General features: G+C 48.6%; 1 protein-coding gene across 1 annotated transcript in view; it reads right to left on the bottom strand.

Moving 5' to 3' along the window:
• cacna2d3a (calcium channel, voltage-dependent, alpha 2/delta subunit 3a) overlaps positions 1 to 27,097 on the bottom strand; it is a 290,790-nt gene that overhangs the window by 128,999 nt on the left and 134,694 nt on the right. Inside the window, exons 14-17 of the mRNA XM_073818644.1 lie at positions 23,586 to 23,657; positions 23,307 to 23,387; positions 8,507 to 8,581; positions 660 to 743 (exon numbers count right to left, since the gene is read on the bottom strand). Of these exons, the coding sequence (XP_073674745.1) occupies positions 660 to 743; positions 8,507 to 8,581; positions 23,307 to 23,387; positions 23,586 to 23,657 (312 nt within the window). The remainder of the gene's footprint in view (positions 1 to 659; positions 744 to 8,506; positions 8,582 to 23,306; positions 23,388 to 23,585; positions 23,658 to 27,097) is intronic.

Genomic DNA, 27,097 nt, shown 5'->3' with positions numbered 1-27,097 from the left:
ACACAAGTTTGTATAGGTAATTATTTTGTAAATGCAAATGTCAAGCAGTTTGTGATGCATTTTGGAAACAGGAGATGAGCGCCTGGTCTAATGCGCCACCTGGCCCGTTCTCGAAGACTTACTTTTAGTCATTATTTGGGTAGCACACATATTCTGAAAATGCCGTCAGCAAAATTAAAATTAGCCATTTTAATCTAGATTAATCTACATTAATTCCAAGATTTAATCTAGATTAATCTAGATTAAAAAAAATAATTCTATTCCCACCCCTAATATATATATATATATATATATATATATATATATATATATATATATATATATATGTGACCCTGGACCACAAAACCAGTCATAAGGTTAAATTTTTCAAAACTGAGGTATATACATCATATATATAAATAAATAAGCTTTCTATTGATGTATGGTTTGTTAGGATAGGACAATATTTGGCCGAGATACATCTATTTGAAAATCCGAAATCTAAGGGTGCAAAAAATCAAAATACTGAGAAAACCCCAGCGACTTAAGACTGGTTTTGTGGTCCAGGGTCACATATAAGTATCTATATATCCCTGTGTTATGATTAAAATGTTTTAGTAGACACGTTTACACCTGAACTTTCATTTAAACATTTTTAACTGTACAAAACACAATTTTACCTCATCCTCCTTGTCTTCCCACTCCACCTCAGACAGATCCACACTGCTGTAGCTGGGTTTTCTCCTCTTTTTCCCTTCTTCATACTGGAAACACAAGCCATAGAACCATTAATTAACATGGACAAACAAGATGTGCATTACAGTGATGCTATAATAAACACTATTATCATTATAATAATATGCTCTCATCACTAGTCTGTTACTCCTTTTGGTGTCACTGATGCTTTTTTTTTAAAGAAGATTTCTGTGCATCAGTGTGTAAGAAAGATATAGACTGCCCTCCAGTGGCAGAATGAAACTGAAGGAGTGGTCCAGAAGTTTATCTTTTAAAGTGGTAGATAATAAAAGAGTGGGCTCGTCTGTTGAATTGTGTAGTTTGAATGCCTTAACGGGAGACACTGCAGGCAAAAACACTTTTTTTCATGCACCTGTTCAGTTTGAGATTTTGGGCTTTTTGGTGTTTAATAAAGTGGTTTTTCAGGTTAGCGGAAAGAAAACATCCAAAAGACACTGTTAAGTGTTTCTTTTAGCACTCATCTATTTGTGTCAATAGTTCCCTTCCGGGAACTCAACACTGCGTCATCAACGCTTTGGGGAATGCCATTGGCGAGCCCGCCTCTGAATCAGTCTGTAGCCAATAGAACGACGGGAGTGACGTCACCGGCGCGGTGACATCAGCGACCAGGAAGTATATAAGCACGTGCGTTTCAAACCGGCTTCAGCTTTTGTCATTCAGCAAAGCGCTCTATGTTGGTCTGTCTGGTCTTTCATTGCTGTTTTTTGTGCCAGTTTGCACAGCTTTTGTTGAGCAATGTCAGCCAAAAGGGGTAGAAAGTTTGACTTTGTAAAGGCGGTTCAGCAGTCACACAGAATGTGTGTTCCTCCCTGCCAGCGATTCATCGTTGGTGGGGACACACACAGGATATGTGTTTTCTGCTTGGGAGCGGAGCATGCTCAGTCAGCCCTTGAGGGGGCTGGCTGTCTGCAGTGTGAGCGTCTTCCACTGCCGGTGCTTCGTTCCCGGAGGGCTCGCTTCGAGGAGGGAGCCTTCACCAGCGTTCCTCGCGGGTCTGGCCCCGCTTCCGCCGAGGCGGAGCGGCAGCTGCACTCGTGGGGTTCGCAGCTCGATCTGCTAGAGGGAATGGAGACGGGTGATCCCCTATCTCCTTCCTCACCTAGCGGATCGGTTGACCTCCTCCTGGATGCGGAAGCCCGCACTGCGGTTTCTTCCCCCCGGGAGGAGGCATCGGCACTCCTCTTATCTTCCTCCGAGGAGGTTGATGTAGAGAGTGTCGATCTCCAAGCACAACCGCCTGTGAAATCCCCCCAGTTTGAGGAGCTCCTGGAGGTGGTAACTCGTGCGGTGGCCAGACTTAACATCAGCTGGCCCGGCGAGCAACCACATGAGCCGCTAGAAAGCAAATTAGATGAGCGCTTTCTGCGGACACGCAAGCCACCTCCAGGGCGGAGCCTTCCATTTTTCCCTGATCTCCACAGTGAGCTGTCGAGATCATGGGAAAAACCATTCTCGGCCCGTGTTTTCACCCCCTCCTCCGGTTACTACGGTAACGTGGAAGGGGTCGAGGAGCACGGGTACAAGATGATGCCGGCAGTTGAACAGACGCTTGCGAGCTATCTGTCTCCTGCAGCGGCATCATCTCTGAAGGCTCCGACCTTGCCCACCAAGCCACTTAAACTAACTTCTAGCTTGTTGGGCAAGGGGTACGCGGCAGCAGGTCAGGCTGGGTCATGTCTGCACACTATGTCAGTGTTGTAAGCATACCAAGCCGACCTGCTAAAGGACCAGGAGGCCCGCAGACAAGCGGCAGCTTTTCAGCAATACCTCCCTCGCCATGTCTTTTCCTCTGGGGCTGCTGGACGGGAGCAGCCCCAGCCGCGTACCAGCTCCTCACGCCGCGAGGCGCAAAAAGCGAGCGTTGCTACCCGCACCCCTCCTGACAGATCAAGGGGGCGGGGTAAGCAGCGCTCCAAGTCGGGGGCTTCTAAGACTAGGCCCGAACTGAGGGTCGTGCTTCAGACAAAGAGGTCCTCGGCTAAACGGCCCTGACTGCTGTGGCTCAGGGCCGTTGAGGGCAGCCCCTCTCGGGGAAAAGTGGGGTTCACCACATTATATGGTGCCCGTTTCTCCTCGGGGCCCTCAGGAGACCAGTCAGCTAACCCTGCCAGTGCTTCAGGGTGCGACAGTCTCCCGCAAACCTCTGCTGGTGGTCCCGCCCGGCAACGTAGCGGACCCAGTAAGTTTGTCACCCCCACGGGGGTCCTCAGAGCAGTTAATTCAGGTGTCGCCTGCCAGTCAGCTGTTACAGGCCACCGAATTAATTCCTCAAAGTTTACCAGAAACCAGCCTCGAGAGGCTGGTTCCCTTAGTACACTTTCTGGCAGCGTGGAAACTACTGCCGAATGTGTCTCCATGGGTCCTGCGTACTGTAGAAAGAGGGTATCAAATCCAGTTCGGCGCTCCGGCGCCGCCTTTCAACGGGGTGTTTCCTACTGTGGTTGGCCCCGAGCAGGTTCTGGTAATGGAACAAGAAGTAGATTCTCTTCTGAGGAAGGAGGCCATCGAGGTGGTCCCTCCTCAGCACAGAGAATCCGGGTTCTACAGCCGGTACTTCATTGTTCCCAAGAAGGATGGAGGGCTGCGGCCCATCTTAGATCTCAGACAACTGAACCGCTCAGTCAGAAAACTGAAGTTCAGTATGTTAACTGTCAAGCAGGTCGTGTCTCAAATCAGGTCCGAGGACTGGTTTGTCACGATAGATCTCAAAGATGCATACTTTCACGTCTCCATCCTTCCTCAGCACAGGAAGTTTCTCAGGTTCGCTTTCAGGGGCAAAGCTTACCAATACAGAGTTCTTCCTTTCGGTCTAGCACTCTCACCCCGAACTTTTACAAAGTGTATGGATGCTGCTCTGGCTCCTCTGCGACTCCAGGGCATCCGTATACTCAACTACATAGACGACTGGCTGATTTTAGCCAGCTCAGAACAGTTAGCGGTTCAACATCGAGATGTTGTTCTCGCTCACATGAAAGATTTGGGGTTGAGACTCAACACCAAGAAGAGTGTGCTGTCTCCATTACAGAGAACCACTTATCTAGGTGTCGTATGGGATTCGACCACGATGCAGGCACGGTTGTCTCCTGCTCAGATCGAGTCGATCCTTACTGCAGTAAATGCGGTCAAGCTAGGCCTGTCACTCACTGTCAAACAGTTCCAAGTACTGTTAGGTCTTATGGCAGCAGCAGCCAACGTGATACCTTTTGGCCTGCTGCACATGAGGCTGCTACAGTGGTGGCTCAAGACCAAGGGTTTTTCCCCGAGGGGAAATCCTTTCCGCAAGATCAAGGTCACGCGGCGATGCCTTCGTGCCTTAAACATGTGGAAGAAACCTTGGTTTCTATCTCAGGGCCCGATTCTGGGAGCTCCGTGTCGCCGCGTCACACTAGCGACAGATGCCTCCCTCTCCGGGTGGGGAGCGGTCATGAGTGGCCGCTCGGCCTCCGGCCTGTGGACCAGTCAGCACCTCTCGTGGCACATAAATTGCCTGGAGATGCTGGCGGTTTTCAAGGCCCTGAGGCATTTCCTCCCAGACCTGAGAATCCGCCATGTGTTGGTCCGCACCGACAACACAGCAGTGGTTTATTATATCAACCACCAGGGAGGTGTGCGGTCACGCCCCTTGTTCAAGCTGGCGTCCCATATCCTCCTGTGGTCCCAGGGGAAACTCCTCTCACTGAGTGCAGTTCACATTCCTGGGTATCTCAACGTGGGGGCAAACGTCCTGTCGAGGCAGGGGCAAGCAAGGCCCGGGGAATGGATGCTTCACCCACAGGTGGTGAAGCAGATATGGAGAGTGTTTGGCCAGGCTCAGGTGGACCTCTTTGCGACTCAAGAGACATCGCAGTGTCCCCTCTGGTACTCTCTAGTGCCTCCAGCTCCACTTGGGCTGGACGGCATGGTACAGATGTGGCCGAGGCTCCATCTGTACGCCTTTCCCCCGTTCGCTCTGCTCCCGGGAGTTCTAGAAAGAGTACGCCGGTACGGAGTCAGTCTACTATTAGTAGCCCCATACTGGCCGACCCGAGTATGGTTCTCGGACATCATAGCCCTCCTAGACGGCTCTCCGTGGGAGATTCCGATCAGGAGGGATCTCCTTTCTCAGGCTGGTGGCGCAATCTGCCACCCCCACCCAGAGAAGTGGAAACTATGGGTGTGGCCCCTGAGGGGGCGCATCTCATAAGTGAGGGTCTCTCAACCGAGGTTGCTGAGACCATCCTTCACTCTAGAGCTCCATCTACAAGGAAACCTTATGGCCTAAAGTGGAAACTTTTCACTTCATGGTGTAGAGAGCGACACGCTGACCCAGTTCACTGCCCGGTTGGTACAGTGCTGGAGTTCCTGGAGTCTCACTTCTGGTTAGCCCACTCCACCCTGAGGGTGTACGTGGCGGCTTTATCGGCCTTCCACGCCCCTCTTGGTGGCCTGTCAGTGGGTAAGAACCCCCTGGTCATACGGTTCCTTCGCGGTGCACTCAGGTTGAGGCCTCGGGTGAACCCTAAAATCCCCACGTGGGATCTCGCTGTGGTACTTGAAGCCCTCTGCAGGCCTCCTTTCGAGCCCTTAGAGGAGATTTCAGATCGCTTCCTTACCATTAAGACGGCGCTGCTGTTGGCTCTTACTTCTCTGAGGAGAGTAGGAGACCTTCAGGCCCTTTCAGTGGCCCCTTTCATATATTGACTTTGCGCCTGGGTTGGCCAAAGCATTTCTCTACCCTAGACCCGGGTACGTCCCGAAGGTACCGACAGCAGTACCACAGCCAGTCACCCTGCAGGCCTTTTACCCTCCTCCATTCGTGGAGAGTGACCATCGGAAGTATAACTGTATGTGTCCAGTGCGAGCACTGGACACATACGTCCACAGAGCTGCCCTGTGGCGGAAGTCAGAGCAACTGTTGGTCTGCTACGGTCCCCCTAAGAGAGGGCTCCCTGCAACGAAACCGACTATCAGTAGATGGATCGTAGATGCCATAACTACTGCCTATGAGTCCTCTGGCCTCCCATCACCGATGGGCGTCAAGGCTCACTCTACCCGAGGCATGGCAGCCTCGAAAGCTCTGATGGCAGGTGTCCCTATTCAGGACATCTGCAGTGCGGCAGGTTGGTCTACACCTTTGACCTTCGTTAGGTTCTACGAGCTAGACCTACGAGCCACTCCAGGCTCCTCTGTCCTAAGCTGACAGAAAATATACCTCGTGAGCCTGAGGGCCGAGGTAGATGTTCCCTCTCCGTTGGGTGCTCCCCAGGCAGAGATGTAATTTCGCTCGTGTCTTGGCAGTTTTCCAGGCGGAGCCCCTTTCAGTGTCCTGGCCAGAGCTTCCAGGCACTATTTGTGTCCCTCTTGTCCGGGTGCACCCCGACAAAGGACTATTGTCTCCTCGTGTGCCCAAGGGCCGAGGACGACTCCTTCCTCTTGATCTGGCTGGTCACCAGACAGAAGCCTCCACCTCTTGAGCCCGAGGGCCGAGGTGCTTTACATATCCCTCTTCGCTGGGCGCGTCCCAGGCAGAGATGTAATTCCACTCGCGTCCTGGCAGTTTCCAGGCGGAGCCATTCCAGTGTCCTGGCCAGAAGTTTCCAGGCACTACTTGAGTCTCTCTTGATCCGGGTACGCCCCGACAAAGGACCACCTTCCTCCTCGTGCGCTCGAGGGCCGAGGAGAACCCCCTCTCTGGCTGGTGACCAGACTGGGGCGTATGACCAAAATCTCGTGAGCCCGAGGGCCGAGGTTTATCCCTCTTCGCTGGGTACGTCCCAGGCAGAGATGTAATACCGCTTGGGTCCTGGCAGTTTCCCAGGCGAAGCAACCTGGTGTTCTGGTACCCCCAGACACCTCTTGTCCCTCTACGTCTGGCTGGTCCCCAGACAGAGGTGGACTCTTTTCCTCGTGTGCCCGAGGGCCGAGGCGGATCAGATCCCTCTTCGCTGGGAGTTTCCCAGGCAGAGATGTAATCCCACTCACGTCCTGACAGTTTCCAGGCGGAGCCAATCCAGTCCCTCTCGTGCTGGCTGTTCCCCAGACGGAGTTTGGACTATTTCCTCGTGTGCCTGAGGGCCGAGGTACACAACATTCTTCCTCTTCGCTGGGCGCGTCCCAGGCAGAGATGTGATTCTGCTCGCGTCCTGGCAGTTTCCCAGGCGGAGCTCTGCCTTCCTCGTGAGCCCGAGGGCCGAGGTATATACCATCTCCCTCTTGCTCTGGCATTTTTCCGGACAGAGGTGTAATACTTCTCGCGTCCTGGCAGTTTCCCAGGCGGAGAACCATCAGTGCCCCACAGGTAAGTATCTTCTGGCACTGCCCTCTCGCTCTGGGCTGGTCCCCCAGACAGAGGGATATTCTCTCTCGCCCTGGAAACCCCAGGCAGAGAGCTCTTCCTGGCCTGATCCACCAGAAGCAACGCTTTCCTTTTCCTTTCCCAGACAAACACCACTGGGCAGGAACTTGGAATTATGGGTAGTTGGTATTCGTTCCCCAAAGCGTTGATGACGCAGTGTTGAGTTCCCGGAAGGGAACGTCTCGGGTTACGTATGTAACCCTGGTTCCCTGAGGGAACTAAACACTGCGTCTCTGACCATAATTCCCGCATTCCTGCCGCGCATTGCTTCATTCCTGGAAGCTGAAGCCGGTTTGAAACGCACGTGCTTATATACTTCCTGGTCGCTGACGTCACCGCGCCGGTGACGTCACTCCCGTCGTTCTATTGGCTACAGACTGATTCAGAGGCGGGCTCGCCAATGGCATTCCCCAAAGCGTTGATGACGCAGTGTCTCGTTCCCTCAGGGAACCAGGGTTACATACGTAACCCGAGACGATTTCAATTACAATCCATATTTTTAAAGGCCATTTTCTCAAAATTATTTTTTTTTTCTCTTACACTGATCCATAAACCTCCACTTCAGTAGCACTTACACACACCAAATTATAAATTTTTATTCCTGTCTATATCCTGAAGGTTTTGACAGAGGGATTTGATCATATATAATTTGCTTGAATTTATACAACATTTTAGTCCCCCAAAATGCATTGATTTCTGTCTGTTCTAAGTGTATTCTGAATTATGGAGTAACAAGATGAGATACCCAAAATCCCCTCTGTAAAAAAATGTATACTAGAAATGTATGCAGATTTTTGTATGCAGCATTTATAGACATTTGTGTATTTAAACCTGACATTTTAGAAAACGTGCAATACAAAAAATGTTTGCAATTGTCAATGTAATCAATTAACTGGGTAAGTAAGGTGATAACTATTAGTTTTTTTTTTTACCTTATTCACCTGCAGTGTCTCGCAGTGAAATGACCACATGCTTAATTGTTATGAACTTTAATGGCTCTAAAAAAATCCTCCTTCAGTTTGACTTTGATGAGATGAAATATCACCTAGATTTTCATCAATGGCTTGCTGAGATTCAAGCCGAGGATGTAGAGATATATAAAAACTTGTGAGCGTGTTGACCATTTTCATTGCCCTTTTACACACATCCTGTTTATCCTAAGTACTTTCCCTTTTTGATTATTTCACAGCTTTGTTTATTGACACAGTTCACACAGCAGCAAGATCATGACAAAAGGTTTTGATTATTATGCCTGTTGATGTAAGTAGAGTGTGTCCCCATCTCATCATCTGTCAAACACTCATTACAGTTGATCAGAGGCTGTATGCAGCTGTCGTCTCACAGCACAATGATTCTAATGAGATGGATTCTCCCATCAGCCTCAGCATGTGCTGGAGGACTGCTTCTTTGCTATTATCATCACAAGCGATACATTACCAGAGGCTGCAAGTCTGGATGGGTGAGTATGTATCCATTATTGGTGATGGCAAAGGCATAACCATGGATTCCCAGCTGTGAACAGACACACACACCAGAAGCAGCAATCAAAATCAGATTTGCAGCAGTCACATTTTCAAAGTGTGAGGCTGCGGGAGTCACCAGCCTTACACAGACCCCATGAGTTTCTCTATTAGTGCTTCTTCAGCTATCTATAATCTAGACTGATAATACAAGTTTACAAAATTAACATTTAACAAATGTACACATTTAATATTTACATTAAACTAGACCAAAAATGTTGAGCACTCATCTTGTGTTGAGCACTCAACGATTTTAGTGCAATCACACTCTCTCAAGAATGACACAATGTTCTATCCAATTGTGATGTGATAGGATTCAAGCAATTTATCTGTCCGCACCAGATGCAACATATCTACAATACCCAAAAAAATCTATCAAAAATCACAGCCAATCAGAAGAATGTGTGGGCTGTCTGTCTCTCTGCAAGCACAGAGACTGTGCGCATACCAAGATGTTGCACATGTATTGCTGTGATTGCCAGAAACTGCACAATATGGTGTATCCAGGGCAGCTCTATTAATGCAAGTCCTGCCTTTTCCTATTAAAAAATACAGGAGTATTAGTCTAACAGGTCGGAAAATAGCTGCCTGGAGGTTTTGCAAATATTGCTATGTGAACTGACTTTCCTTGAGATTTTGCTTACATTTACAACAAAATGTATAAATACGTTATCAAATTTATAAAAAATATTCAAAATACATACTGAGTGATTGCTACAATGTTGTCATAGAATACACTTTACATCATTTACATAAAATTCATGGTTTGGATATTTTAGGACAATTATTCATTTTCTTTTTCATTAAAGGAGTAGTTCACTTTCAGAACAAAAATTTACAGATAACTTACTCACCCCCTTGTCATCCAAGATGTTTATGTCCTTCTTTCTTCAGTCGATATGAAATTATGTTTATTGAGGAAAACATTTCAGGATTTTTATCCATATAATGGACTTCAATTGTGCCATGAAAGAAATGCCCTTTACAAAAAAAAAAAAAAAAAAAAAAAGGTAAAACAGCGATGTCGGGAGATTTGGAAGTTGAAGAAGAAAGCAAGAGTTTTATACTCTAACTGAACTGACCCGGATTACACAGACTATGCATGTGCAACGCAGAGACGAGACAAGCATTTGAGGTTAAAAAGTATATAAATAGTTAATTTGTTTAAAAAAAAATCACTGATCGTATCGCTAGACAAGACCCTTCTTCCTCGGCTGGGATCGTTTAGAGCCCTTTGAAGCTGCCTTTAAACTGCATTTTGGAAGTTCAAACTCGGGGGCACCATTGAAGTCCACTATATGGAATTAATAATATAGATAATTTCTGAAATGTTTTCTTTAAGAAACATAATTTCTTTATGAATAAAGAAAGAAAGACATAACCATCTTGGATGGCAAAGCGGTGAGTAAATTATCTGTAAATTGTTGATCTTGAAGTCATATCACAAAATGATATTGAAACTCAAACTATTTTATCTAATGTGAAACACAATCAGTACCTAAGCTGTTAGCTGCAACGTTGCAGAATTAGAAACCATTTGAAAAATAGAATCCTCTGTCGCTTGTTGTGTATCATTATTAAATCTGGTTAGGACACAGTGTGAAAGTGTTCCTCTCCCTAATACCACCTGCCATTGACTAGTGTGTTGAGGCTGTTCCCATCAGAATTATTGTGTCACATTATCAGAATGAATAATATATTTTGACTTGCACCACCTGAAAATGTGTCATTGCTAACCTACATTTATTCTAGTATTGCACGTGGTTGCACTGATTAGTTTATGTTTTCCATGTCTGTTTGTGCAGTGTGCTAGGCAATGATTTGAGTGTTGCCCAGGGCTTAGATTTTCCATGACATATGATATCACATAAAACAATATCGTCCTTGTATGTGGCTATGGGCTGTAAAGAAAGAAAGAAAGAAAGAAAGAAAGAAAGAAAGAAAGAAAGAAAGAAAGAAAGAAAGAAAGAGAAAGCCCTTCTTGTAAACAATTATTAAACGATAATCTGGATGTGCTCTGTGTGTCATACCCCCAAGGTTATGGCTATAAACATGAACCTTGCTTGAAATACAGTGCATGCTGCATTGCAGATACAGCCCATTATAACCAATGGCGCTGACCCCGCTGGATATTGCTGGATCCCGTAGTACACACAGAGGCCTAGTTCTATTTCTGACGTGTTCCATGCACTTAAGACACTCCAGACAACAGGACATATTGAATAACAAAACAAGATGATACGTCCAGTTTAGTGAGTGTGTTAGGAGAGATGTGCCTGAAGCTGAAAACCTTCAAAACTTCTAACCAAAAAATATATATAATATTTGTTAGACACAGTCAATCTCATTTTTACAGCCCATGTGCACTGTCTTCAGGTTTCATAAGTTCCCTATTCTCCATCTCCTCTAGCTCCACCATGGTCATCATCTCTGTTGTCTACACTTTGGTGGTATCCATCTCTGTCCAGAGGTCTAATGCTCTACTGACTCCCCAAGGCCTTCCCATTGTGCCGGCCCTTCAGAGGTCTCCCATTTTACTGGCTTTTCCACGGTCCTCAGAACCACATTTTTAGGTTACAACCTCCATTGCCTGGGTATCATCCTGTGTCATGAGAAAAGATATGCTCCTAGATTTCCCAAATATCTGCACTGTCTTTACTGACACAAACTTGACCTGCAACATAAGTGAAATGTGCCACAATAACCAATAACATATGAAGCAGGCCCATTTCCACTGGTGAGGCCACTGCCATGAAAGCCAGAAGTCTGCAAAACAGACATGACAGGAATATAGACAGTCATGCCTGCATCATGCATGAGTTTAGATCCACCCTCAGAAATAAAATATGCTGCAAGAAGAATTAGCAAAAAGAACAAAATTCTTCTAAGGTTTTCCCAAACCTAGCCTCTAAAGTATTGATACTGAGATATGGCCAGGCCAAAAGGAAAAACCTGAATTGATAAGATTTGCATTGGTTGAACTCTACAGGATTTCTGGGAGATGTGTGTTGCATTATTTAATAGTCACTCATCACTTATCAAAAGATTTTCAAAAATATGTGAAGTGTACAGGACGTCTCAGGTTACGTATGTAACCCTGGTTCCCTGAGGGAACGAGACACTGCGTCCTGAAACGCTATGGGGAACGCCATTGGCGAGCCGCACTCTGAGTCATAGTCCAACAACCAATAGAATGACAGGAGTGACGTCACAGGCGCGGTGAATTCAGCGACCTGGAAGTATAAAAGCACGTGCGTTTGAAGCCGGCGTCAGCTCATAGGAATGAAGCGAGCGCCGCAGGGATGCGGGAATTATGGTCCGAGACGCAGTGTCTCGTTCCCTCAGGGAACCAGGGTTATATACGTAACCTGAGACGTTCCCTTCCGGGAACTCAACACTGCGTCCTGAAACGCTATGGGGAACGAGATATCAACGCCCCCATAATTACAAAGCCCTGCCTAGTGTCTGCTAGGACAAGGGTGGAAAGAGTTATGTCTGGTGAATCTTGCCAGAACACAGGAACAGACCTCCGCCTGGGGAAATTGCCAGGACGTGAGTGGTAATACATCTCTGTCTGTGGTACCCACCAGACAAGAGGGATATAAATGTACCTCGGCCCTCGGGCACACGAGGAGAAGGTAGTAGTCCTTCGTCTGGGAGCACCCAGAACAAGAGGGACTCAAGTAGTGCCTGGTGAACCTGCCAGGACACTGGAATGGCTCCGCCTGGGGAAATTGCCAGGACGCGAGTGGTAATACATCTCTGTCTGTGATAACCACCAGACAAGAGGGATATATATATATATATATATCCACCTCGGGCCCTCAGGCACACGAGGGGAAAGTAGCAGTCCTTTGTCTGGGGAAGGCCAGAACAAGAGGGACACAAGTAGTGCCTGGTGAACTTGCCAGGACACTGGAATGGCTCCGCCTGGGGAATTTGCCAGGACGCGAGTGGTAATACATCTCTGTCTGTGACCAACCATCAGACAAGATGGATATATGAACCTCGGCCCTCGGGCACACGAGGAGAAGGTAGTAGTCCTTCGTCTGGGAGCACCCAGAACAAGAGGGACTCAAGTAGTGCCTGGTGAACCTGCCAGGACACTGAAATGGCTCCGCCTGGGGAAATTGCCAGGATGCGAGTGGTAATACATCTCTGTCTGTGACCAACCATCAGACAAGAGGGATATATGAACCTCGGCCCTCAGGCACACAAGGAGAGATAACACACCACTTGCCTGGGAGACTGCCAGGCCAAGAGGGTAGGAATACATCTCCTGTCTGGGGAACTGCCAGACCAGGAGGAGTAAGCAATCCACCTCAGTCAGGACGCAGCCAGAACACTGAGGGGTGAGGTGTGCCTGGTAGTTATAGGTGCCAGGACACGAGTAATACGCCTTTGTCTGGGGAAATTGCCAGGGGTAAAACATCTTTTCCTTGATAGAAGGAATGCGCCTTATTTTGACCTCTGGGCCTAGCCTTTGCTAGGGCGAGAGGACGAACGAGCCAGGAGTGGCTCTGAGGTCAAGTTCGTAAAACCTGACGAACGTTAAAGGTGAGGACCAACCCGCCGCACTGCAGATGTCCTGGATAGGGACACCTGCCATCAGAGCTTTAGAGGCAGAAACGCCTCGAGTTGAGTGAGCCTTGACTCCCAACGGAGATGGGAGACCAGAGGACTCATAGGCAGTTGAAATGGCATCAACGATCCATTTACTGATAGTGGGCTTCGAAGCCGGGCACTCCCTCTTAGGGGGGCCGTAACAAACGAAGAGTTGCTCTGAGTTACGCCACAGGGCAGCTCTGTGGACGTATGTGTCTAGTGCTCTTACTGGACACATTAGGTTATACTTCCTATGGTCGTGCTCCACGAATGGAGGAGGATAAAATGCTTGAAGCGTGATTAGCTGTGGTGTTGATGACGGGACCTTAAGGGCATACCCAGCTCTTGGGTAAAGGAATGCTTTGGCCAACCCAGGGGCAAAGTCAATGTAAGAAGGGGCCACCGAAAGGGCCTGCAGGTCCCCGACTCTCTTAAGTGAGGTCAGTGCAAGCAGCAGTGCTGTCTTTGAGGTAAGCATCCGATCGGAGACCTCCTCTAAGGGCTCGAAGGGAGGCTTACATAGCGCTTCCAACACCACAGCTAAGTCCCACGTGGGGACTCTCGGTTTCACACGAGGCCTCAGCCCGAGTGCACCGCGGAGGAAACGTGAGACCAGGGGGTTTCTGCCCACTGAAAGGCCACCATGAAGGGCGTGGTAAGCCGATATAGCCGCCACGTACACCTTCAAGGTGGAGTGAGCTAACCCTGCGGAAAGACGAGTTTGCAGGAACTCCAGCACTGTACCGACCGGGCAGTGAACTGGGTCTAATCGGCGTTCATGACACCATGAAGCAAACAAGTTCCACTTTAGGCCATAAAGTTTCCTCGTAGAGGGAGCTCTGGATTGAAGGATGGTCTCGACAACCTCTGTTGGGAGACCAGCTTCTATGAGTTGTGCCCCCTCAGGGGCCACACCCATAACTTCCACCTCTCTGGGTGGGGGTGGCAAATTGCGCCCCCAGCCTGGGAGAGAAGGTTCCTCCTGACAGGAATCTCCCATGGAGAGCCGTCGAGGAGGGCGATTATGTCCGAGAACCAGACTCGGGCTGGCCAGTACGGGGCTACTAGTAACAGCCGTACACCGCACCGGCGTACTCTTTCCAGAACTCCCGGGAGCAGAGCGATCGGGGGAAAGGCGTACAGACGAAGCCTCGACCACGTCTGTACCATGGCATCCAGTCCAAGAGGAGCTGGGGGAAATAGAGAGTACCAAAGGGGACATTGCGATGTCTCCTGAGTCGCAAAGAGGTCCACTTGGGCCTGACCGAACACTCTCCAAATTTGCTTCACCACCTCTGGGTGAAGCATCCATTCCCCGGGCCTTGGCCCCTGCCTCGACAGGATGTCTGCTCCCACATTGAGGCGTCCAGGAATATGAACTGCTCTCAATGAGAGAAGCTTTCCTTGAGACCACAGGAGGATCTGGTACGCCAGCTTGTATAAGGGGCGTGAACGCAGACCCCCCTGGTGGTTTATGTAATAGACTACCGCAGTGTTGTCTGTACGGACCAGCACGTGACGGTTTCTTAGGTCTGGGAGGATATGCTTCAGAGCCCGGAATACAGCCAGCATCTCTAGGCAGTTTATGTGCCAGGAAAGATGGTGGTCGTTCCATAGGCCGCGGGCCGAGCGGCCACTCATGACCGCTCCCCACCGGGTGAGGGATGCATCTGTCGCTAGCGTGACGTGGCGGCAAGGAGCTCCCAGCACTGTGCCTTGAGATAGGAACCAGGGCTTCTTCCACATGACTAAGGCACGTAGGCAGCGCCGCGTGACCTTGATCTTGCGGAATGGGTTCCCTCTCGGGGAAAACCCTTTGGTTTTGAGCCACCACTGTAGCGGCCTCATGTGCAGCAGATCAAAAGGTATCACGTTGGATGCAGCTGCCATAAGACCTAACAGTACTTGGAACTGTTTGACAGTGAGTAGCAAGCCTAGCTTGACCGCATTTGCTGCAGTAAGGATCGACTCGATCCGAGCAGGTGACATTCGTGCCTGCATCGTGGTCGAATCCCAAACTACACCTAGATAAGTGGTTCTCTGTAATGGAGAAAGCACACTTTTCTTGGCGTTGAGCCTCAACCCCAGCTTTTTCATATGAGCAAGAACAACATCTCGATGTTGAGCCGCTAACTGTTCTGGGCTGGGTAGGATGAGCCAGTCATCTATGTAGTTGAGTATGCGGATGCCCTGGAGTCGCAGAGGAGCCAGAGCAGCATCCACACACTTCGTGAAAGTTCGGGGTGAGAGCGCTAGGCCGAACGGAAGAACTCTGTATTGGTAAGCTTCGCCCCTGAAAGCGAACCTGAGAAACTTCCTGTGTTGAGGAAGGATGGAGACGTGAAAGTATGCGTCTTTTAGATCTATCGTGACAAACCAGTCCTCGGACCTGATTTGAGACACGACATGTCTGACAGTCAACATTTTGAACTTCAGTTTTCTGACTGAGAGGTTTAGCTGTCTGAGATCTAGAATGGGCCGCAGCCCCCCATCCTTCTTGGGAACAATGAAGTACCGGCTGTAGAACCCGGATTCTCTGTGTTGAGGAGGGACCACCTCGATGGCCTCCTTCCTCAGGAGAGTTTTTACTTCCTGTTCCATTACCAGACCCTGCTCGGGGCTTACAAGAGTAGGAAATACCCCGCTGAAAGGTGGCGGCTTGGCGCCGAATTGAATGCAATAACCTTTCTCTACAGTGTGCAGGACCCATGTAGAAACATTTGGCAGTAGTTTCCACGCTGCCAGAAATTCTACTAAGGGAACCAGCCTCTCGAGACTGGTTTCTGGATTTACTTGAGGAGCTAACTCGGTGACCTGTAACAGCGAACTGGCAGGATGCACCTGAAGTGCGCGCTCTAAGGACCCCGTGGGGTGGCGAACTCTCTGGTTCCGCTACGTTTCCGGGCGGAGAGACCGGAGGATGATGTTCGCGGGAGATTGCCGCGCCCTGTAACACTGGCAGGGTTAGCTGACGAATCTCCTGAGGGCCCCGAGGAGAGGTGGCCACCGTAAATGGCGGTGGGGCACCTAACTCCTCGAGAGGGGCTGCCCTCATTGGCCCTGGGCCACGACCATCAGGGCCGTTTAGCCGAGGCCCTCTTAGACTGGAGGACGACCCTCAGGTCCGGCCTCGTCTTAGAGGACCCCGGCTTGGAGTGTTGCTGAGCCCGCCCTCTAGGTCTTGCCGGAGGGGTACGGGTAGCAACACTCCTTTTCTGTGTCTCCCTGTATGAGGAGCTAGAGCACGGCTGGGGCTGCTCCCGTCCAGCAGCCCCAGAGGAGTAAACGCGGCGAGGAAGGTATCTCTGGAACGCCGCTGCCTGCTTGCGGGCCTCCTGGTGCCTGTTGACAGCTGTGTCAACAGAGTCACCAAAGAGGCCGGTGGGATGCAGGGGGGCGTCCAGGAGCGTGACCCTGTCCTTCTCTTTCATGTCGGACAGGGTCAACCAGAGATGCCTCTCCGCGGCCACCAGAGCTGCCATAGACCGGTGGCGCGGAGCGCTAGGTCTGCAGTCCTGCGCATCTCTGTTACGCTCACTTCCTCGCCATCGCTGAACTCCTTCAGCATGTCAGCCTGGTATGCCTGAAGAACAGACATGGTGTGTAGACATGCACCAGCCTGACCTGCCGCCGTGTATGCCTTGCCCATCAAGCCAGATGTAATTTTTAGCGGCCTGGTGGGCAAGGACGGAGCCTTCAAAGACGATGCCAGGCCGGGAGACAGATAGCTCGCTAGTGTCTGCTCGACCTGGGGCATCGCCTTATAGCCGTACACCTCCATCCCCCCCACATTACCGTAGTAATCAGAGTAGGGGGAGAAAAGGCGTGAGGAATACGGCTTTTCCCATGATCTCTCGATCTCTTTATGGAGATCGGGGAAAAATGGAAGGCTCCGTTCGGGAGGTGCTGATTTAGCCCGCAGGAAGCGCTCATCAAGCCTGCTTCCCTGTGGTTCATTCTCTTGTGCGGGTGGCCAACTGATGTTGAGCTTGGCCACCGCATTTGTCAGCACCTCCACTAGCTCCTCATACTGGGGTGAACGGGGGGGGGGGGCGGTTGTGGGTCGCCAACGCTTTCAATGTCAACCTCCTCAGAGGAAGACAAATGAAGCGTTGACTCCTCCTTTTGGAGGGAAGGAACCGCAGCGCGGGCTTCCTCATCCAAGAGGAGGTCAATCGAACCACTAGGTGAGGAGAGAGATAGGGGATCACCCGTCTCAACTCCCTCTAGTAGATCGAGCTGCGAACCCCACGAGTGCAGCTGCCGCTCCGCCTCAACGGAAGCGGGGCCAGACCCGCGGGGAACGCTGGTGAAAGCCCCCTCCTCGAAGAAGGCTTTCCGGGAACGGAGCAACTGCAGCGGCATCCACTCGCACTGCGGGCAGTCAGCCCCCTCAAGAGCTGACCTAGCGTGCTCCGCTCCCAAGCAGACCACACATAGATCATGTGTATCCCCACCAACAATGAAACGTTGGCAGGGAGGGACACACTTTCTATGTGGCTGCTCAACCGCTTTCCTTTCTTTCTTAAAAGATCTCTTTCCCCCCTTAGGCATACTGCTCAAATAAAAGTTGTGCAAACTGGCACGAAAAAACAGCAGTATGAGAGAGACAGACAATCGACATAGAGCGCTCTCGCTGAATGACAAAAGCTGACGCCGGCTTCAAACGCACGTGCTTTTATACTTCCTGGTCGCTGACGTCACCGCGCCTGTGACGTCACTCCCGTCATTCTATTGGTTGTTGGACTATGACTCAGAGTGCGGCTCGCCAATGGCGTTCCCCATAGCGTTTCAGGACGCAGTGTTGAGTTCCCGGAAGGGAACTATGGTTACGCCATTGTTGCAGAAAACTTGCACAACATTCTTGAATGAACTGCATGCTAAAGTGCCAAATCAATTGCATGTCTATACTCCTTGAATAATCGTGCAAGGGAAGATCCTCCTGATACAGTAAGTGCCAGCCTGCCCACTGTCAAACATATTAGTGCCTGAAGCAACAGTAAACAGACACTTATGCAGGCTGAAGATTGTGAACTTCCGGATTGAACACAACTCCTTATGTGTGAACTTCACCTGAGAATTACATTGCTCATGTTTCAGAAAGTGAGAGTGAAAACTAAATTGTCTGCTCACTCTCCACAGCCTCAAGCTTAAAGTTGATCAGCAGCCATAGGACTGAAACTATGGGAGATGGATTTTTCTTACTTGGCTCAAGAAGTACTTTTATGTTAAATGTGAACAGCTCAATAAGCTATAGCACCTTAACACATTTACTATGCTCATTACTGACCATCACAGACACTCAAATATGCATGTGTGTGTGAATGGGGTGGGTTTCATGTTTCATTTCTATGATATAACTGAAGCCTAATAATAATTTAAATAGGAAAGATGGTAGATTTGATTCAGAAAGGAAAACGTCTCGGGTTACGTATGTAACCCTAGTTCCCTGAAGGGAACAAGACGCTGCGTCGAACGCTTTGGGAATGCCTCCAGCGTGACCGCGTTCTGAATCATGTGTGCAAATATCCAACGAGAGTGTGAGATGTCACAGGCATCATGACATCACCGACCGGGAAGCATAAGAACACGTGCAGTGGAGTACAACGCCAGCTTCTGGAGACAGCAAGCGCTGCAGGGATGCCAAAGTATGGCTTAGAGACACAGCGTCTCGTTCCCTTCAGGGAACTAGGGTTACATATGTAACCCGAGACGTTCCCCTTCAGGTAACTCGAGCTGCGTTGAACGCTTTGGGAACGAGAATGCCCATGCTGCCATACTGAGGAATGTCCCTGCCTGTGAGCAAGGGGACGAAGGAACCATGAGAGGCTCGATAAAAAGGCCCGACAGTAGGGCTAGGGAAGGCCCGAAAGTAGGGCTAGGTAAATGCCCGAAACAAGGCAAGGGGGGGGGGGGGTGGTGTCTCTAGGAAGTCCTAGTCGGTAAAGACGAAAGGACAAAGGAGCCTGGAGAGGCTCTGAGGTCCAGGCCATAATACTTGGTAAACGTTAGGGGCATAGAACAGCCCGCCGCATCACAGATGTTGGCAACCGAGAGGCCCGGAAGTAGGGCTTTAGAAGAAGAGACACTTCTGGTAGAATGAGCTCTGATTCCCAATGGTGAGGGGAGACCAGGGGACTCATAGGCTACCGTGATGGCATACAGTTTCCTCGTAGACGGAGCTCTGGATTGGAGGATGGTCTCTACATCCTCAGTTGAGAGACCCAAAGCTACGAATTGTGCCCCCTCAGGGGCCACACCCATAACTTCCATCGCTCTGGGCAAGGGTGGAGAATCTCTCCCCCTGCCTGTGAGAGAAGGTCTGGTCTGACGGGAATCTCACAGGGAGAGCCGTCTAGAAAGGATATTAGATCCGGGAACCAGACTCGACCCGGCCAACACGGGGCTACTAGAAGAAGCTGGGCCCCGTCCCAGTGCACTCTCGCCAGAACTCCCGGGAGCTGAGCAATCGGGGGAAATGGGTACAGACGTAGCCTCAGCCACGTCTGTACCATAGCATCCAGTCCCAAAGAAGCTGGATGATGAAGAGAGAACCAGAGGGGCATTGCGCATTCTGCTGAGTCGCGAAGAGGTCCACCTGAGCCTGGCCAAAAATTCTCCAGATCTGCTTCACCATCTCGGGGTGAAGCATCCATTCCCCGGGCTCAGCCCCTGCCTCGACAGGATGTCTGCTCCCAAATTGAAGTGCCCAGGGATGTGCACTGCTCTCAGTGAGAGGAGTTTCCCTTGGGCCCACACAAGGATCTGGTGCACCAATTTGTATAAGGGGCGCGAGCGCAGACCTCCTTGGTGGTTGTAAGAGACCACCGCTGTGTTGTCGGTGCGCAACAGCACATGGTGATCTCTTAGGTCTAGGAGAAAGTGCTTCAGAGACTGAAACACGGCCATCATCTCCAGGCAATTGATGTGCCAAGTGAGATGGTGGTCCCTCCACAGACCGCGGGCTGAGCGGCCACTCATGACCGCTCCCCAACCACTGAGGGATGCATCGGTCGCCAGCGTGACTCGGCGACAAGGAGCTCCCAGCACTGGGCCCTGAGTCAAGAACCAAGGTTTCCTCCACATGTCTAAGGCACGAAAGCCTCTTTGCATGTCCTTGATCATGCGGAGTTGGATTCCCCTCTGGGAGAACCCCTTGGCTTTGAGCCACCACTGTAAGGGTCTCATGTACAGCAGGCCAAAAGGAATTACGTTGGACGCAGCTGCCATCAGACCCAGCAGTTTCTGAAACTGCTTTACAGTGAGTGCCCGGCCCTCTTTCACTCTCGCGACCTGGGTGCAAATTGAACTGACATGAGCGGAAGACAGATGTGCCCGCATCGTGGTCGAATCCCACACCACACTGAGATAAGTGGTTCTCTGTAATAGAGAAAGCACACTTTTCTTGGCATTTAGTCTTAACCCCAGCACGTTCATATGTGACAGAACAACATCTCGATGTTAAACCGCCATCTGTTCTGATTGGGACAAAATCAGCTAATCGTCGATATAGTTGAGTATGCGGATGCCCTGGAGTCACATAGGAGCCAGAGCTGCATCCACACACTTCGTAAAAGTGCGGGTTGAGAGTGTAAGGCCGAAGGGAAGAACCCGATATTGGTATGCTTCGCCCCTGAAAGCAAACCTCGGGAACTTCTTGTGTTGGGGAAGGATGGAGACGTGAAAGTAGGCATCTTTGAGATCTATAGTCACAAACCAGTCCTCGGACCTGATGTGTGAGACCACCTGTTTCACCGTCAGCATTTTGAATTTGAGGTGCATGATCGAGCGATTTAGAACGCGTAGGTCTAGAATAGGCCTCAGCCCTCCATCCTTCTTTGGAACAATGAAGTACCGGCTGTAGAACCAGGACTGAGGGACCACCTCAATGGCCTCCTTCCCCAGGAGAGTTTTTACTTCCTGTTCCATGACCAGAGCCTGCTCGGGACCCACCACGATGGGAAAGACCCCGCTGAAGGGGGGTGGAGGTAAACCGAACTGAATGCGGTAACCTTTTTCTACAGTGTGCAGGACCCACTGACAGACATTTGGCAGAAGTTTCCACGCTGCCAGAAAGTCTACTAGGGGAATCAGCCTCTCGAGACTGACCACTAGATTTAAAGGAACGGCTAGCCGGGGGTCCCGAAACTGGGGACTGAATAACCCAACAAGCTGTTCGAAGGACCTCTGAGGAGGTCGTGAGCCTCCTAGCACCACTACAAGATCAGGCGGTGACTGAAAGATATGCTCGCTGGTGGCCCCCTGAAGACACTGAGGAGAGACGGGCACCGTATACTGAGGTGTTGGCCGCTCTTCCCTAGAGGGGACTGTCCTCATTAGCCCTGGGCCTTGACCGTCAGGGCTTCTTGGCCGAGCTCTTCTTGGTCCTCAAGACTTCCCTAATGTCAGTCTGGGGCTTTGAAGAGCTTGGCTTAGAGCGTCACTGGGGCTTCCGCTTCCTACCCGAAGGGGGGAGACGGGAGAGAACGCTCTGTTCCTGTGCCTTCCGGAGTGAGGAGCTAGCTGGAGGACGGCGAGGAAGAAACCTCTGGAACGCTGCCGCTTGACATTGCACCTCCTGATGTCTGTCGACGACAGCGCTCACGGCATCGCCGAACAGACCCGAAGGCACAAGCGGGGCGTCCAGGAGGAAGACCCTGTCCTTCTCTTTAATGTTAGACAGGGTCAACCACAAGTGTCTCTCTGCAGCCACCAGGGCTGCCATAGAACGCCCAATGGAGCGGGTGGTCTCCTTGGTGGCGCGTAGAGACAGGTCAGCGGTTCTCCTGAGCTCAGCTAGATCTTCGGGCTGAACTCCATCGCCCTCGTCCAGCTGTTTCAGCAGGTCGGCTTGGTACGCCTGCAACACCGCCATGGTGTGCAGACACGCACCAGCCTGACCTGCTGCCGCATAACCCTTCCCCATCAGTGCGGAAGTAGTTCTGAGAGGTTTAGAGGGAAGGGTTGGAGCCTTCAGGGAAGATGCAGTATCGGGGGACAGATAGCCCGCAAGCGTCTGTTCCACCCGAGGCATTTCCCCATAAGCGCGCTCTGACAGCCCCGCAACGTGTGAATAATGAGCGGCAGATGGGCTGTAGAGACGCGCCGAAAAAGGATTTCCCCATGACCTCGACACCTCAGTTTGGAGGTCAGGGAAAAATGGAAGGCTTCTGCGGGGAGGTGACGGTCGAGATCGCAGAAAACGCTCATCAAGCATATTTCTCCGCGATTCAGCCCGTTTCTCAGCCGGCCAGTCTAGGCTTAGAGCAGACACAGCGCGAGAAACCACCTCCAACAGCTCCTCATACTGGGGGGACTGGGGGTGCGGTGCTTCCTCATCGACACCCTCCACATCAACCTACTCAGAGGAAGAGAAGAGAAGTGCCGAGCCCTCTCTTTGGGGGGAAGAAACCGCAGAGCGGGCTTCCGATCCCAAAGAGAAAGCAGCAGATCTAGCAGGAGAGGAAAGAGATAGGGACTCGCCCGTCTCCATTCTCTCTGCTAGATCTAATTGCGAACCCCATGAGTGCAATCGCCGCCCCACCTCGGCGGAAGCGGGACCAGACCCGCGAGGAGCGCTGGTGAAGACTCCCTTCTCAAAGAGAGCCTTCCTTGAACGAAGCACATGAAGTGGCATGCTCAAACAATGCGGGCAATCAGTCCCCTTGAGGGCTGATGCCGCATGGTTGGCACCCACACAAGCAACACACAAGCTGTGTGTATCCTCACGCGTAATAAAACGAGTGCACGGAGGGACACACTGCTTGTAGTGCTGCTTTCTTTTAACACTCTTAGTAGAAAGAAACATCACTCTCAAAACAAAAGCTGTACTAACGGAGAGCGATCACACACAGACACAGAGCGCTTGCTGAAACAACAGAAGCTGGCGTTGTACTCCACCGCACGTGTTCTTATGCTTCCCGGTCGGTGACGTCATGACGCCCGTGACGTCTCACACTCTCGTTGGATAGTTGCACACATGATTCAGGACGCGGTCACGCTGGAGGCGTTCCCAAAGCGTTCGATGCAGCTCGAGTTACCTGAAGGGGAACTGCCAATGCCACAATGTTTTTTAGGTTTTTAGTGAACATGAAATGAATATGTTTGTGTACCTTGTATTTGGGGATGGCCTTCAGTATTTCAGACACGGGAACATCTGTGCCAACTACTCCAAGAAGAATCCCTTTATTTCTCTTACAAAAACAATGAACATAAGCATGTTAGATGTTAAATTAAAGCAAAAAATGAATTACCTGAGTATTTGTTGTGATTAATCATATGTTATTGGTTAAAAGTTTTGACGAGTTTTGATTACAATTTCCAACAGACATTCATACTGACTAAATAACCATTGTTTAACATTATAGAAGTCAAAGGTTAGCATCACTCACAGTCTCGTTCTTGGTGCTGAACACAGGCATGGCCACAGTAGTCATGAGCACAGGTCCCTGAGCATCTTCCAGCTACACAAATACACAACAACACATAACAAAGAGGTAGATATATGTTACCCTGGACCACAAAACCAGTCATAAGATTAAATTTTACACAACTGAGATGTATACATCATATTGGCCGAGATACATCTATTTGAAAATCAGGAATCCAAGGGTGCAAAAAAATCAAAATACTGAGAAAATCACCTTTAAAGTTGTCCAAATTAGGTTCTTAACAATGCATATTAGTAATCAAAAATTACATTTTGATATATTTACAGTAGGAATTTTACAAAAAATCTTCATGGAATATGATCTTTAGTTAATTTCCTAATGATTTTTGGCATAAAAGAAAAATCAATAATTTTGACCCATGCAACGTATTTTTGGCTATTGCTACAAATATACCCCAGCGACTTAAAGGTGCAGTGTGTAATATTTAAGATTATCTCTATACAGAAATGCAATATAATATACATAACTATGTTTTCAGGGGTGTATAAAGACCTTACTTAATTAACCATTATGTTTTTACTACCTTACAATTATCAGTTTATATCTACATACACCGCGGGTCCCCCCACATGGAAGCCGCCGTTATGTTTCTACTGTAGCCCTAAACGGACAAACTGCTCTACAGATCGCGTTTCATCACTGCTGTTCTTGCGAAAAAACACTCACACAATGGTGAACAAGTAACTGCAATATTCACAATAACATCGTTTTATTGAATTATCAAGTAAATATAATTCCCTAATTTACGTTTTAAAAGAAACTTCATTATTCTTTGCTGTCTGAAACAACGACATCTTAATCACGTGTTGGCTGCCGTAGTTTCTGTAAAGGGAGGGGGTGAGCGGTGGACAGAGCCGTTGGTTGCAATTCAAAACTTCACCGCTAGATGCCGCAAAATCTACACACTGCACCTTTAAGGCTAGTTTTGTGGTCCAGGGTCACATATGTCATTTATTAACTGGTTCTTATGTGCTTTTACATTAGGCTCTTCAACAGATACTTTTTTAACATTTGATTTTATTTGCTTTGGCACTAAAATGAATAAAATTAATGAAAGAAATTCATTCATCTTTTGAATCTGATAGGGCCATCAAAACACCACTGTCATGTAAATGAATGGTCAAAACGCATAAAAAGTCTTCTGTTTTTATTTGAAAATGGCGTTGTGTAAACACGCCCACAGTTCCAACCATGCTTCAACATATTTGCCAGTTATTTTCACACCTGCCTGTTATTTTCCTGAACACCTTGATTAGCTGGTTCAAGTGTGTTTGATAGGGATGGAGCTGAAATCTGCAGATGTGCACTTCTCAAAAGCATTGTTGGTCAACTATGGTTGCAAGTTCTATTGTTTTCAACGTAACTCAAAGAGTTTCTGTGTTTCCTGAAACCACAGTTCAGAAAAGGCTCCTTTAGTGATCCAATGGGTTTTTGTAAGAAAATATCCATATTTAAAATGTAAGAATCACTTTAATCTAGCTTGCTGCTTTGGGAAGGAAACGCCATTTAAGCTGTTCGCTAATTGAAACGCAATGGGACTGCTAACCAATCAGAACACATTTAGTTTTTCGAAAGGCGGACCTTCATCAAACCCAGAACTAATCAAGCCATTTGTGCCAGCCTGGGTAGAAAGCTATTGTAATAATGTAAATTATGTGAAAAAAAAATGCGTTTTTTAACAAAGCATGAGAGCATGTTCTAGTGCACCCCCCAAAACAAAATAAAGACTTGTAAAAGAGTATAATAGGACCCCTTTAAGGAGAATGCTGCTGACTGAATAAATCATACACTGGTGTAGTTTGTTTATGTCGGGAATGTCAAACTCAGTACCTTGAGGGTCACAGCCAGGCCCGGTTCCAGAACTTAATCACTGAGGGTGCTTCCTAAATTAATGAGGGTGCTCTAAACTTATACCCACAGGCGACATTAGGGGGTAGGAGGGGGGATGGCGCGATAAATACAAGACTCATTGTGTAGTTTAGAAAGCTTTATTGATTATTATAATGGAATTTTGTGAGATCTCTATAAATTCAGTGCTTTTAGTGATGCTAATAAAGGGACCTTGTATTGTAGCCTACACTTTCCAGACTACAGTCCATTCAGAATTTGTATGAAACTGTCTTTTTTCGGACACATACACGCTGCCATGTTTAGGGAATTACATCTGAATATTTATGCTGGATTCGTTCTCGAAATAGCAGTGACTAACACAGTGATATCAAAGTAATGTGCGGGGCAAAAATATAAATGTGAAAGCAGCCTCAGGGATTTAATTCTGGAGCCGGTCTACCACTGATGTCGCGCGTCCTGAGCCAGATTTTAAAATCAAAATACTTAAGTTTGGTATGTAATGGCAAATTGATTATAATTAGTTTAGTTTTATTTTTAATTAAGTTAATTTAGAAAAAACGTTTGGAGCATATTTGTTCGTAAATATAAGTTGTTGTTTTTTTTATTGTATTTTTATTATTTTTAACGAACAGCGCCCAGCGGTAGACTGTCTGTTTGATCAGTTTGCCTACTCAAATCATCATGATTTGCCTAAAATCTATAGATATAAAATAGTTCAAGTATAAAACAATGTTAGTTTAAACGTTAAACCTATATAAATGTGCGGTATTAGGCGCATATCCAATAGTTTATGCAGAGAGTGGAAGCTAAAGACGCAGGACATGGGCGCCAGTGCATTTTTTTCAGTGGAAGCAATTTAAAATGATCTGTCAATTTTGCTCACAAAGGTAAGAGTAATACATCATTCGGTACTGTAAAGGGTGTAGCGTACTTTTATTTGTGTGCACTTAACAAAACGTATAAAATAGTTTTACATTATTACTTAACGAAATAAAACAAATAGAAAACAAAAACTCTCTCATTATGTAATCCGTAAAGAAAAATTTCTCTCTAAAGGCGCATCCAAAAAGGATTTTTGTTACGCTGACTCAGAATACACTAGTTTATTAATATATAATTTAAATAAGCTTTACTCTTTACGGCCCGACACATTCAGTGCTATTTATTTATCTTTGTTGCAATTTTCAGCATATTGTGTGCTTGAGCGCGGATCTGTTCCAGCTGCGCTGCCGTCTGTAACGGTCTCGAAAGTGAAAGCAAAAGTGAAGTCTCCTGTTGTTTCCACCAGCGCGGCATTTTTTTCTTCACCATAATTTATGGATGTCTAAAATATTAAAATAAGGAGAAACCAAAAACAGATAAACCGGTGTCCGCCCGCCTCTGAACTTTGACGTGAAAATTGGCCTTGAAGCCCAGCAACTAGAGGTGTAAAAAAGTCGGCCAGTCGGCCGGGGCTGAAATGCAACGCTCTAATTGACTGCTTTGATGCGTTACAATATGGTAGGGCATTGTTAATGCTTACAGCCGAAAAATAAATCGTTTTTTTAACCATTATGCACTGGATTGTTATCTAAATCTGCAATAAAATAACATTATTACAG

This window comes from Garra rufa, chromosome 15, assembly GCF_049309525.1.
Source record: "Garra rufa chromosome 15, GarRuf1.0, whole genome shotgun sequence".
Lineage (NCBI taxonomy): Eukaryota > Metazoa > Chordata > Actinopteri > Cypriniformes > Cyprinidae > Garra > Garra rufa.
This window is presented reverse-complemented; position numbering and strand designations above follow the sequence as displayed.